At 42.9% G+C, this 14,263-nt stretch overlaps 1 protein-coding gene across 5 annotated transcripts in view; it reads left to right on the top strand.

Moving 5' to 3' along the window:
• PASD1 (PAS domain containing repressor 1) overlaps positions 1-14,263 on the top strand; it is a 103,245-nt gene that overhangs the window by 71,833 nt on the left and 17,149 nt on the right. For 3 of the 5 annotated variants that reach the window (XM_069867563.1, XM_069867561.1, XM_069867562.1), the window contains exons 2-10: positions 2,123-2,214; positions 3,389-3,445; positions 4,875-5,029; positions 5,802-5,893; positions 7,635-7,724; positions 8,839-8,959; positions 10,387-10,500; positions 11,151-11,269; positions 12,136-12,218. In XM_069867563.1, the coding sequence (XP_069723664.1) occupies positions 3,414-3,445; positions 4,875-5,029; positions 5,802-5,893; positions 7,635-7,724; positions 8,839-8,959; positions 10,387-10,500; positions 11,151-11,269; positions 12,136-12,218 (806 nt within the window). In that variant the 5' untranslated portion in view covers positions 2,123-2,214; positions 3,389-3,413. Of the gene's footprint in view, positions 1-2,122; positions 2,215-3,388; positions 3,446-3,746; positions 3,844-4,874; positions 5,030-5,801; positions 5,894-7,634; positions 7,725-8,838; positions 8,960-10,386; positions 10,501-11,150; positions 11,270-12,135; positions 12,219-14,263 lie in introns of those variants that run through there. The other 2 variants (XM_069867564.1, XM_069867565.1) reach the window with 2 other exon arrangements.

Below are 14,263 nucleotides of genomic sequence, written 5' to 3'. Positions count from 1 at the left end.
ATCTCTTGCATTCATTGTGGGTATTGCATTGGGACTGACCTGGGAAGCTTCATTCTTCCACCCCTTGCAGCTCACATCAGCCGTGCGGCAGCACGATACAATAGCTGCTGCTAGAGACTGGAGTATCTGAGCATTGTTTCCCAATTTAGACTCAGTGAGCATTAACTGGGCTGTTGTCTTTCTCAGTGACCAAACAGCTTCCCTCGACTTACTGCTCAACGCTGGCTGGGAGGGCAACCACACATACAAGGCAGAATACTGTTGGGTGTCCCAGGAGTTTCCTGGAAAATTTTGATAAATCTGTGTATTCACAAGCAATTTTTAGAATTTAGCCCATTGTTTTAGAAAGAACTTTTCTCATACCTATGTATCTGAAGTTATTAGGAGTTAGTAACAGTGCTGTATGAGTCATTCTTCTAGGGGAGAAACAACTGTATGAGTTTTGATAAAACAGCAGTGACTGATGAGCAGCAGTGATGAAGATAAGCACCACAGTTCTGTGATAGTTCAAAAGGAGCGTGTGATCTTACTTATTACCCTGTTGAGTGAAGATAAATGCTTGTAAGTTGACCAATGTATGAGCACTGTGAGGACAGAAGCATAGCAGATCCAGTGTGTTTAGGCTTGTTATGCAGCTGCTCATTTCAGCTGCAGCTTCTCTGAGGATATCAGGAGTTGTGTGAGATTTCCCTTGGGATTTCGTCTTCTGAACTCAAAATGATCACTTCATCTCAACTACATTATTTACTGAATCGCTCACCACTGAAACACATTAAGTGTTTTATATGTTACTCCTGTGCTTGTATCAGGAGGTCCAAGCCTCTTGTAGACAGCTTCGGTATGACATTTACAGCCACTGTATCATACTTGATCACAGCTAATGTTTTTGAGCACGCGGATGGACATAATTTCATTTAGCTGCAATGAGGCAGAGTTTGGCCCATTGTATCCTGTTACTCATATAAACCTTTTCTCCAAAGCACTCTCACCATATCACTCGTAAGGATCTGTGTTGCTCCTAGTATTTAGCAGTGGCCCCATATTGTGAGCCCCTACCCAGTCGTCCTTTCCGGCATGTGCGCCTGACGTGTGTCTCTTGCAGTGGTCTCTTCAGGCACCTTCTCATGTTTCCTTCCCTTTGAGGTGTTTTTACTAGCTGGAGAAACAAACAAGCTCCTGCTAGTCCTTTAGATGATCAAAAATGTGGAGGTATGTTTGCTTGTTCACCATGGTTACGAATATATAATCCCTGGTAGTGGCAGCGAGTTTTTTGCAGTGTCTTGAGCTGATGCCGGAACTAATGGTAACAGAAGAAACAGCCATGGACCCGAGCTCAAAGCAGGGACATGAATTCAAGGTCGTTAAAAGCTTGTTAAGTTTGGAAGCCCAGCGTTTAGTTTTTGTTGAAGATATTGTTGTCGAAGGTGTTTTTGTCAGTCATGGACAACCTGGTTGCATCTGTATCCTTCCTAAGAATGTGGTTTATCTGAAGCCAAACAAATTTCAGCTGCAGTGGCTTTAGAGATATGGGCATTGTGGTGCGGGTATAGTCAAAAATTCAGAGTCTTCATTAGTAACCATTTAAATGCAAACAAAAAGGAGATGTGTGTCGCGTCAGTAGCAAATCTTAGTGGAAGGTCTTAAATCCATCCACAGGCAGGTGGTTGTGACTTGCACTGACTTTAGGTGGTCGTGTTCATCTTGGGGGAGGCTTTTGGTTGCAAGATTAGGTAGATGAAGTACGGATCATACTCGCTGGTTTTTATAGCACACATGCCAGGTAAACAGTCATACTTTGGAGAGACTCCAGTTGATTGTCAGTGGCCACAAGCTAGTAGGGCCGTTCTTCCACCCTGCTGGGCCACATGGCTGTTTGGACATGAGAGGTCAAGTTGGCTTTCATAGGCTGCTTCTGTGGCAGTAGGTGATGCACACAGAACCAGGAGCCCCAGAACGTGGTTCAGCTCCCATTCATAGAGGCTTTGCTGATCTTTCACTGGTCATACTTGAGTGTGTTTTTAATTTACAGTTGTAGACACTTGTTCAGCTTGAAGTGATTGCTGCTCTCTAGGCTAAATCTTACCTGCAACTGTGTTTTAACTGGATTTGCTTTTCCTTCCAGGATCAATTTTTCTCCATCTCAATTTACATGGTGATAAGAAGTGCTAATCCTACTCCATCAGTCTGGACTGATGAATCTGAGGAATAGAACAGGTAATTTCTATTTCAGCTTGTAGCCTGCAGTGACTCAGGCAGTAAGAACCACTCCGTCCCCATGGAATACATTCGTATTTGGAGACAAAAGAAATCATACCATTTTTTCTGCCCAGATCGTCTCCAGGAACAGAGTTCCTTGTCCCAGAGTGGGATAGGGAGGATAAACTTTTGTAGCTTTTGCTGTGAGCAGCGTCTTTGACTTCCCATCAGTTGTGGGTGGTTTTGTGTTACTTTTTTAGCCACCAAGTTGTTTGAGCTTTGAAGTTACCCTTGTGTTGAATTTTCCACCGTTTCTTGGGGCTTGAGAGTACCATATCCTTACTGGCTGTTGTTGCCTACTGTGCTCCTTATCTGTGCTGCAGGAACAGTTAAAAATAAAGACAGCAGCCCACAATGACTGTTCTGGTGCAGGGGACATAGAGAAACCAGGGAACTCAGATCCTCTTTTCATTGGTTAGTGCCAGGTGAGGAAGTTTTTAGCTTAAAGTCTTGGATATGAATCCAAGTGGTAGGACACAGCTCAAATGATGTGGAAGTACACCAGTGCAAGCAGAGGTCATTGGCTGCAGGGTGCTTTGGATGAGCCTGTCAATCATATCACCTGTTAGATGTCCTGATAGTACCCTGCTGTTGCCTAATACTAATCCTTTCGGGGATTGGCACAGTTTCCTTCTTTTTCCTATGCCCTTCCATTTGGGAAAGAAATCTCAGATGCTTTTCAAGCATTGCAGTGCTTGAAATTAACCAGAAGCCTGTTTGATTTCCCAAAATGGGAGCATGTTTAGTGCTGCCTGGTACAGACATTAGAGTCAAATCGTCTCTCATGTTTGCTGGGGAGATGCTGATTCCTGAGGTCAGCGCTTCAGCAGAGTTTCCCATGTTGTGGCAGAGGGGAGTGCAACGGAAGGCTGAGGGGCTGCTGGTTCATAGCTCTTTCCTTCTATGGTCACACATGTTGTATCTGTATGTTTGGTTGTATAGCAGTGGACTTGCTTCTCAAGCTTCAGTAGCTGACTGAACAGGCAAGAAGCTACATAATGAGAGTGGAGTTCGGGAAAGGGAAGATTGAAATGTCCAGGGGGCCGTAAAGTAAACCAGTAAACTCCGTGTCTGACATCTCAACAAGATTGGGGAATATGTCTCAGTAAGTTCTTCTGTCTTTTGCTTCCAGAGCCCTGTGTTGTCTAAACGAACTGATGGATGAAGATGAGAAGGACAGGGCAAAGAGGTATGGAGGGATGCACAAAGCACTGAGAGTGGAAGCTCTCTTGGGGGAGAGTTGTAAATGCTGTTTTGTCCAATGCTTGAAAAAGTGCTTGGGGCCAATGATGTTGGAGGCAAAATCACCATGCAGTTTACAGCCTGTGTATAGTGGACCACAAACATTATAATTAAATCACCCTTTTCAAGCCTCTCATAGTGTGTTTGACCACCCCTACTACGGGTTAATCAGCTGAGTGGTCCTTTAATTATGTTGTCGTGCCCTCAGAATCTCGCGTTATCCCATGGCTATTTATTATCTTGATGCAGGACTCCTGACCTGTGATTTTACTGACATCATGCAGTGCTGCCCACCTGGGGTAGAGTTCCCTGTGAAACTTAGAGAGCAGTCCTGCTTTAGCACAGGTATGAGTTAGTCTCCCTTTGGAGAAGCATTTGGCTCAGTTCTAATTAGTCATCTTACATGAGTGCCAAAACAGAGACGGCTGTGAATGGAAATGCTGGATCTGAGAACTTCCAAATGCCAATCTGAATATGAATGGAAATGCTTTCTGCGTACCATACTTGGTCTAGATCACAGGAAGCGTGTATCATCAGGAATACGCTTGTAAAGAAAATAAATAACTACTGGAAGAGGTTGTATGAAATTAGCGTTATCTCAGATATGAGCATTGGAAACAGCATTTTGGAAGAAACTGAATGGATTTGCTTTCTCCTTTATTGTTTTGAATGGAGGGGAAAACCCTAATAAAGCATTCTTAAATTATATTAACAAAAGCTGTAAACTAGTCTGTGGTTTCCACAGCCAGACTCTTAACATTCTCAGTTTCATATCTCATGGAAGCAGATTTTCAAAAACAGATAAAAGAGCATGTGCTTGACTTAGTTCTGCTGCTCCTCAGTTGTCTCTGCACAGTATTGTTTTTGGGGTTTTTTTGGTTTTTTGGTTTTTTTTTGCAACTACGAGTCAGGTGATAAGGAATTCTTTGAAATTTGACCTTTAGATGTGTGCATACTAACTACAAAGCAAAAGTTCATAAAAATGAGGTGGGCAAAATGTGAGCATATAAATACTAGGACTTCTCTTGCTGGAGAAATTTCACCTATAATACTTTCACCTCAATATCACCACTTTTGAAACAATGGGAACTGCTGCTGAAATGTACAAAAGGATATCATGTTGCTTAAATGAATGTAAATCTTTTTTGTTACATCCACATGTTCATTGCTGACCCTGAGCTCAGTCCTGCTGGAAGGCTCTAAGCACCAGCAAGGCACTAAATGCCTGAGCCTAAATGCAAACAAATGAGCAGTCCCAGCAGAGTTTAGATTATTGTATCTAAAGTGTTTTGCTGAGGCAGGGACATGTACCTCTCCTTGGGTTGAGCTTTAGGTCCTTCCTTTTGTTTAGCCACGTTTATCTTTCTGTCACCCAGGGCATCACGCAACAAATCTGAAAAGAAGAGGAGAGACCAGTTCAATGTCCTCATTAAAGAGCTTTGCACAATGCTGCAGGGCCACGGTCACCCTCTCAAGATGGATAAGTCCACAATACTGCAGAGGACCATCGACTTCTTACAGAAACAGAAAGGTACCAGAGACCACTGTCCTTATCCTGTTGAAGGCCCTGGCTCTGCATCTGCCCAGCAGCCAGCTTCCACTCAGAAGATGAAACTGGTTTTCCCAAGCATCTGAGACCTCCAGAGAGCACTTGAGACTAAGTGAGGGGCAGAATAAGACGCAGCAGTTGGCCTCGGGAAGCAGTCTAGGTTTTAATACAGTGCTGACCAGTTAAATGTACACATACTTGAAAAGTTGCAGTGCTGTGTGCTTTTTAATGTAGTGACATTGCTCTGTTTCCTTCACTGGCCTCCACATGCCTTTCCATGCTTTGTACACTCTTAAACAAAGCATGAAGGAGGAAGAGCTGAGGAACAATGTGCAGTGCAAAAGCCAGGGCAAAGGGGGGTTCTGTACCCTGTTCCCAGGTCCCCTTGGCTAGGAGATGGATGGATGCAGCCTGTCCTGCTGCCTGGGCACTCCCATGAGCCTTCCTGACATCATTCTAGGGTCACAGGTGCCTTCTGCTCACAGTGATGCTCAGATTTGCCCGTTGACCTTAATTTTTGAAGGATTTCTTCAGAGCACACAAAATGTCTCCTCTTTTCTTGATTGCTAACCCATTTGTATCATGATAACATGGAAAAATGACTCTTGCGTACAAGAAGGCTTTCTGTGGAGAATGATGTGAGGCTGATTCCCCTGAAAGTATCTTAGAAGAAATCTAGTGTTAGCTGAAAATAAAAAAAAAAAAAATCCAACTAGCATGAGTCATGTTGCTTTTTTGATGTTTTCTCTTTAAGAAATCACAGCACAGACAGAAGCCTGTGAGATTAGACAAGACTGGAAGCCTTCATTTCTTAGCAACGAGGAGTTCACCCAGTTGATGTTAGAGGTAAGAAGAAATTAAAGCTGGATAGATTAGTGAGAAGTAATCAGATCAGTGGAGTAGTTCAGAGATATATAGTTCCTTTTCACCTGTCGGACCCTATGTTAATGATTTCTACTGTGCTGACATATGTAATACATACCTTAAAGACACCAGTGTTGTGCTAAGTGCTTTGCAGACACAGAACTAAAAATGTGAGGAAAAAGATAATTGTCCTTCTCAAAAGAGCTGCCAGAGCTAGCATTTTTAGCAAAAACTTAAAAGGACCTGAAAAAAGCAGAGCAGCTCTCTTCCTCTTACATCCCATTAGCCAGGCAGCATTTACTTTGTTGCCTTTGCAGCTGCTAAGTATGTGGTGTTGTGGTTGTGATGTGAATGCTGGATCTTTTGCTTGAATTGTATTTAAGTGCATTCAGGAAAGCAGCTCTGATACTCTCACCTCTAAAATGCTGAGCTGATCTAGAAACACCCCACAAGCCTACATTTTTCCTTTCTGAAGGATGCGACTTTGAGTTTGTGCTGCATGCTCCACTGGCAAGGACTTCTCCTACCCTGCGTGGGCAGCTCTTTGCCCCACCAAAATAAGGGTGTATGCTGGGCTGAGCTGGGAGGTGCTGCAGTGTCTTAGTTATTCCTTTTCATCAGGATATCATGACTCACCTCCCTGGAAAAGTCTGTTCATTCTTTCTGGGAATTTCTCTCACCAAACAAGCTGGTTTGTTCCAGCTGAATCAAAACAATTCTCCCCCTTAGAAGCGTCAGGGAGTGAGAACGCTTTGATAACTGTTGGCTTAAGGGACTGTGTTAGGTTGTTGACCAATTTAGTTAAAAATCAATGGGTTTTTTTCCAGAGAAAGCTTAATTTCAGCAAAGCTAGTAGGACCCTGAGGTGGGGAATAACTGGCTGTGGGGGAAGGTGATGAATGCTGCATCTTTGACTCCCTGTAGCTAAGCTGCAGAGCAGCCTAACGGTGTCCTTGGAAGAATTGGCTTTGTGTGTGCTGCTGACCAGAGATTAAACCTTCCAGACCTTGATAAGTGTTAGAGAAGAATAAAGACAGTCACTGGGTCAATGGTACAAGATGATGTGGAGAAAAGGGAGAACACCCAAAGAGAAGAGCACATGCACTAATGAAAAAGAGACAGGGAACTTCGACTCTGGGACTGAACCTTTATGAATGAGAAAGGGAGGGGAAAAGAAGGACATTGAAAATTGTGTCACTAGCCTAACAAATGAGTGCTTTAAGTAAAATAAATAAGACTTTAAATCTTGTCCATACCAACCATAAACTGTTAAAAATACAACATTGTATAATTTTTCTGTCTCTGCTTATCCATCCATCCATCCAAAATGCTGGTTTGCCATGATAATATCTAACACCTCTTTACGCACCAAATTGGTTAACTATTGTGTAATCCAGAACACATAATGAAGTGACTGAAGTCACCAGGATTGTGTGGGTGTAGAAATTTTAACCACCACTGTCTTGCTTCATGTTAAATAAATACTCGCTGGATGAGAAATACAAGTCAATTTAATATTAATGACCACATAAGAATGTTAGAGGAATATTGAATTAGACATCTTGTGTGGTTTTTATTTGTCCACATTGGACTATCATTTCCATAATTGATTTATGTTCAGTTTAGGCTGTTGGAAGCATCACCAAGGAATAAACTAGCCTGTTATATTTTAAATTGTTCTCTTGCGTAAGTCTTTTTCTTTTTGCCTCTCTTTTGTCAACAGGCACTGGATGGCTTTCTCATTGCTCTTACCACTGATGGCATTATTATTTATGTTTCTGATAGTGTCTCATCTCTGCTTGGACACTTACCGGTAAGTTCTGACAACACAATATGTTGAAGAATCATTTCCCTGCCCTAACACAGCCCCATCACTGCAGGACTGAAGCTTAGTTTTGTCCAGCTGAAGAGGCAGATGACTGGGTGCAGGACAGGCCAACAAACTCTTAGGGAGTTTCTCAAGCTCCTGTGAATAATGAATCCTCTCTCAGAGTCTGCAAGTTAGCTGAAAAAAATAAAGCTATACAAAATCATCATACTCATAGTTCAGCACTTGGCTGCACATCTGAAAGAGGGTCTGAGTGGTGTTTATCCCACCAGGGATATGGAAAATCTCATGCTGGTTAAATCAGTACATGCTGCAGCTCATCTCGGATAATTTAAAGATTATTTCAGGACTGAATCTACGCTCTTCTAATGACATTGGGTTTTTCTACTCTGAGCCCATGGTCTTTAATAATGAGTATGTGGCCTTTAGCATTTCCTGGGAGAATTTCTAGAAATCAGTTAGCTGTTGGCTGCAGAAATTTCTGCAGGTCCCTCAAAAGCATTTTTTATTTTTATCTTGTACCATGCATAAGACACCGATGATGCTATAGGAGGTCAAATTAGAGCGCACAGTTAACCTGGCTGAATGTCCTGGTGTGCAAAGAATCAAATACTTGCTGGCGTTTTGGTAGAACCCTATTAGTCAGGATGTGTGAGTTTATCAGCATGGAAGCACTTGCACATCAAGCTGATTTTGCCAGATGTTCAGCCTAGAACACAAACGGAGGATGTAAGGAGGAGTTTTCCCACTTCTGTCTCTTGCTTCTAAAGGGAAATGTTTCACATTTTCATTTTGATTTGATAATTCTCGTCATGTTTTATTCCTGTGGTACAAGGGTTTCTTCTCCAGCTTGCGTCTGGCTGAACCAAAGGGCAACCTCAGGAACCCATTAGGCCTTTTGCAAACAAATAGCGACCCTGGGGTAAAATAACATAAGAACTATATTCTGCTCTAGATCTATCTCCAGATTGACTGTGTTTCCTTGTGTTAAGCATCTGCGCTAGACCATCAAGCGCCTTTGCTCTGCTGTGGGATAAAAAAGGCATGTGGTTGTGTCAGGCTGTACTGCTGAACATGACAAAGCATTCTTTTGTATCAGTCAGATTTGGTGGACCAAAATATATTAAACTTCCTGCCTGAGCGGGAGCAGAGCGAGGTGTACAAGCTCCTTTCTCCACATGTGCTCATGACAGATCCTATTGCAGCTGATTTTCTAAACGGTAAGCTCTACTCTTGTCTGTCAGTCAGGGAAATTTGCCAAAGGCAAACAGCTCCCAGGGGAGCCTGCGCACGGCTCTCCAGTTATTTAATTCTCCTGCTTGCCACTTCTGTTTTGCCGCAGTTAAAATTTCTGGGTTTTAATACTGCACATCACGTAATGTTCCTGTATGATCGTAGTATTTGGTCTTTGATTTGGACAGTCTTTGTCACAGAATCATAGAATCACCAGGTTGGAAGAGACCCACCGGATCATTGAGTCCAACCATTCCTATCAAACACTAAACCATGTCCCTCAGCACCTCGTCCACCCGTGCCTTAAACACCTCCAGGGAAGGTGACTCAACCACCTTCCTGGGCTGCCAGTGCCCAATGACTCTTCCTGTGAAAAATTTTTTCCTAATGTCCAGCCTAAACCTCCACTGGTGGAGCTTGAGGCCATTTCCTCTTGTCTTACTGTCTGCTTTGCATCACAGAACAGTGAAGTTGCCTTCATTTGATATTTTTCCCAGGGCAGGATGCTGGGCTGGGCCTGTGGAAGGATTGAGGGGCTTGGGGGAAGGAAAAGGGTAGGAGAAATCCTCAAGGGTTTTGGCAGAGTCTTTGTTCTTTGGGAAGATTGCATGTCTTATGACACCTGAGAATGTCTACATGTAATTTAAGCAACAGCCTTCCTATCTGAACAGTCCATCTGGATCTCCACTGCTGGCTTCTTTCCCACCTCCAAAATGTCCCTTTTCCCAAGAAAACATCCCCAGCAGCAGAGAGGGCAGCAGTGTCTTCCTAACAAATAGCCGTATTTCCCCAGGCCTGTGTTGAGAGCCACCTTGCCCAGTGGGATTACCATGGCCAAGCAGTGGTAGCCTCCCTCTCTGCTGCCCTGTAAGCGTCCTTGGGGAATGGCCAACCCTCATGCTGGTGCTGTGCCCTAGGGTTTGTTTCCCTCCATCTGAAGACTGCATGGTCTAATCCATGGAGTTCAGACCTCGGGCAGAAAATTGAATAAAAGCGTGGCACGGTGCTACTTAGGGTGACTTCAGTGTCCTTTGGATCTGGGTCCTGCTAAGCAGTGCCAGAGCAGAGTACTGCAATATCACTTAACAGCTTTGCATGAAATGATGCACACATGAAGTCAGGGGAAAATACTGCTGACAAATATTGCCAGGGCTTCGTGCTCAGTGTAGCAGGGTGGCTGTAAAGCCATGGGAGAAAGGGTGAGAATACATTTCTTCAAGCAAAACCAGCTGATCATTGCTTCTAGCAGTTATATGTTTACTTATGGGTATTAAGAGCATCACAGAAGGGTGTGCTCAGGTACCGTAGCAGCAGGGTTGGTATAACCACCTAGATATATTCGATATATGGAGTGTGCTGAAGTGCAGCCTTCTAGTAATGTTCTCTATGTCCCCCTCTGTTTCTCTCATTTCAGCGGAAAAACAAATAGAGTTTTGCTGTCATTTAGCAAGAGGCAGCTTAGATCCAAATGAACCCCTGATGTACGAGTATGTGAAATTTGTAGTGGATTTTAAGTACTTTACTCATGGTAAGTTATTGCTCCAACCTACCTTTAACTCTCTTTTCTAAATTATGTGTTGATCTGTAGCCTCTTAAAGACCTTTTTTTTCAGCTGTAAGTGCCCCATGAAAGGCAAGGGTGGAATGAGCTGTGGATATGTTGGAGGTATTTTTTATATGAAAGTGTGGGGAGGCTGTTGGTCAGAAGAGTGTGCATACTATTTTTTAAAGAGGTGATACCAGACTGATCCTACCTCATTTGATCCACTGCAAAGCAGTCTACTTATTCAAGTAACCAGTAAAATATGCTGTTCTGTTTCACGTGTGGCAATCAAATGACACTTTTAAAAGATGAAATAGTTTGAGAAACCTGTGAAATATTGAATCTTGCAAATATTGAGCTGGAGAAAGGTTGGAAAGGAGCCTGTAGCTGCACACTGTGAGCTGCTCAGAGCTGTCTTATGAAACTTCCTGCAAGCCAGGGATGGGTGGTTATAACTCTATAACTTGGAGCCTAAAGGGTCATGCTTTAAGTAACATCAGTATATATCAGCGTGGTATTGCCTTGTAGGTAGGAGGAGTCTGTTGCTTGGGTTTCATCAGTCATTGTACCTGCCTTAACATGAAAAGAAAGCTCTCTTTCCTTTTCTTCTTAAATAAATTGTCTGGTTGTGTCTAGTGCCTACACCCTCCTGTAATGGCTTTGAGTCAGCTATTGCACGAGCTTTCAGGTCAGCCACGGAGGAGCAGATTTGCCTCGTAGCAACTGTTCGTCTTGTCACACCACAGTTCTTAAAGGTGAGAGCTCTGCAACTGCATCTTCCCTTTCATGTGGGGATTGGCTGGTGCCCAGCGGCAGAGATGCTGCTGGTACCACGAGTTGTGTGCTTGGCTGTTGCAAGGGGAGACATGTAGCAGCCTCTTAGACACCATGTTCAGCAGCACAGATGATTTGTGTAGAGGGCTGGTAAGTGAGAGGACACCACTGTGTTTGGGAGTGGAAGATGGCATAAGTATGTGGTTTTGGAATGATGATATAGAAATGAGGAGTCGCATTTGAGAAGAGGTGGTCGTGAGATATGGGGTATCTCAGAGCAGTGAGCCCAGAAACACCAATACAAGGTTACCAGCCAAACTCCTTGAAAAGTTGCAGCCTTTGAAGAAGTACATCCCACTGCTTGCTCCTTTGCGTGAGACAGCCACCTGCATCTTGAAACACCATGAGCACTGTTTCATGTACAGTTTCTGCTGGTCTGTAAGTGTCCTGTGGCGCAGTGCAGTGATGACTGGTATAACAACCGTTGGTGCTTCTTGCTCAAGAAAGCATTAGCCAGCTCAGTTGGAGGCTGGACCTGGTGGTGTAATCCATCCTCAGATACCAGTATTTACAAAAAGCTGGGGAGTTTACTCTACAGACTGCAAGATGAGGCCCTTGGACTATTTATCCTAGCTCTGAGCTTCAGCCCAAGGTAAATTATTCAGGCACTTTTCATCAGTTCATGCATCTATTAAACAAGGATTTTACTTTCCTTAGAGAAACATAAGTCAAGGGCTTTAAAAGAATTATGTTTTGCTAGTTTGTTGTATGTATCCTTGGTCTTGATAGAGGGCTCCTTTTGTTATTTCCTAGAATTAAACATCTCAATGTAATAACTGTTTTGCAGGAGCTCTGCAATGTTGAAGAGCCATGTGAAGAATTCACGTCGAGGCATAGTTTGGAATGGAAGTTTTTATTCTTGGACCACAGGTAAGAGATTTGGTTTTAGTCACTGAAGAATAAGCAAACTGTAGTTTAAAAATAGAAAACTTTGTGTAGCTGTTGCCTGAACTCCCAAGTAGAATAGCTCTAATTAAATGCAACTGAGTAACAACACTCTGTGCTTACTTATTATGCTTTGCTCTTTTCCATATTTTGGGCAGGTAAAAAAGCGTATAAAATGGTTGCGAAAATGTCTAGAAAAATGTCTAACTTCATCAAGATATTAAGTCAATGAAACTGAGCAGTGTGGGTCCTGTTCCTTCTATGGGTTTAGCTCCTCTGTTTTCCAGCTACAGCTTCCAGGGATCCTTCTACATCTTTTGCCCTGCCAAATAAACTTTTGATTTTCACCTTGAGAAATGACAGAATTGATAAGAATAAAAGAAAAAGCAACGGATTAGATGATTTAATTGCAAATTTGGTTTTGACAGTGCCATGCGGTGGACATGCTTAGTGAATGAAACAGACTGGAAGCACTTTATTAAGCTGATTAATATAGGATTCATTTTCTTCAGAAGAAGCTGAAGGGTTTTGTTCTCTTCTACTTCTATGTATTTGACATGTATGCGTAAGCACATTGCAAAATCCTACCCTTTCCATTATCCCTCCCTTTGCAAGCTGTGCAAAAGTAGTCATTACTAGAAATAGAAGACTGGTAAATAAGACTGTAGGGAAAAGATATTTGGGAGGAAATAAAACAACACATCTGCACAGTTAAAGCAAGAAACAGAGACATCAAATGTAACTGAGTAATAACTTGCATTTATACAGCAAACAAGATGTGTACCTCACACATCATACCTTCAAGCATGGAGGAACTGACCCTGTGATAGCCCTGCAGTTAAAGCAGTGTGGTTTGGAACAGTCAGCTTATTATTTATGTTGTTGAGATCATGCTGGAGTGACTTTGTTAGATTTTAATTGGCCTGTCGAATAATGCACATTTTCAGAATCAGGTGTTGAATGTTACGATTCGTAAAAGAGCTCCAAGTCCCTTATTTCACTGTCTTAACGAAGTGACCTGGTTTTCCAAAGGGCTGGGTGCCAGCAGCTCCTGTGAATAAGGCAAGCAGGAGCTGCTTTGAAACCTATCAAAGAGTCTTTTGATGGATCTGAGTTATGACTCAGAGAGGGATCTGCACCGGGTGCTTGCAACCACTGCAGTCCCACTGATATCCCCAGTGAGGAAACCACTGTTACTGAGAGTAGATGACGCTGATGCAGATGCTGAGGCAGAGTTTGTGACAGCCCTGATGTGAGCAGTGAGCCCAGACCCAAGAAGGAGCGTGGGATTGTGTGGGTTGTCTCATTTAATCGACGATTCAAACGTCTCTTCAGTATAACCTGCAGAATGCTGTGAAGTATTGTTGGGTGTTTTGCAGTTTCTTGCTTATTTGCGTCAATGCACAGCGTCTGACACTGAGGTGCGACGTCAGCAGGGGCAGAGGGTACCCACCATGAGTTGGAGTTGGGACCTTTGCTATTGTGACGACAACGTAAATTGGAGTAAGGATAGATAATGTAGAAAGCACTCCATATATGTGGATAAACAGTAGAAAAATAGGAAATGTCTATGTTCTGGGTCTACATGTAAATGTGCGTGGAGGAAGAAAACCTGTTAGCTTTAATCATGATCTATGTCTGTTCTTCACTGTGGTCCTCTCCTTATTTTCCCTTCATTTACTAAAAGGCTGTACTCAAAAGCCTGTCTGAAGACTGTGCATGTCCATTTGCGCAGCAAGTTGCAGGCCTCAAGACACTTAAATTGTTCCCCAAGCAAGGCAGGTCCTTGTCAGATGACAGATGAGGAGCATTTTGTGGTTGCTTTCTCATTTAAAGAATTCTAGCAAAAGTCAAGAAAGCATAGTACTTTTTTTTTTTTTTTTTTAATATTGCCTGTCATTAAAGTTAGGAGGGGTACTGGTGCATTACCCAAAGAAACAGCAAGGAAGAACACTGTAATAAATACACGTATTATCATCATTAACAGAAATCTAGGTCACATGAGGAAAAGTGGTCTAACTTTATTTAGT

The sequence above is a fragment of the Phaenicophaeus curvirostris genome, chromosome 13 (assembly GCF_032191515.1).
Source record: "Phaenicophaeus curvirostris isolate KB17595 chromosome 13, BPBGC_Pcur_1.0, whole genome shotgun sequence".
In the NCBI taxonomy this organism is placed as follows: domain Eukaryota; kingdom Metazoa; phylum Chordata; class Aves; order Cuculiformes; family Cuculidae; genus Phaenicophaeus; species Phaenicophaeus curvirostris.
The sequence above is the reverse complement of the archived record's forward strand: the minus strand, read 5'-3'. Positions and strand labels throughout refer to the sequence as shown.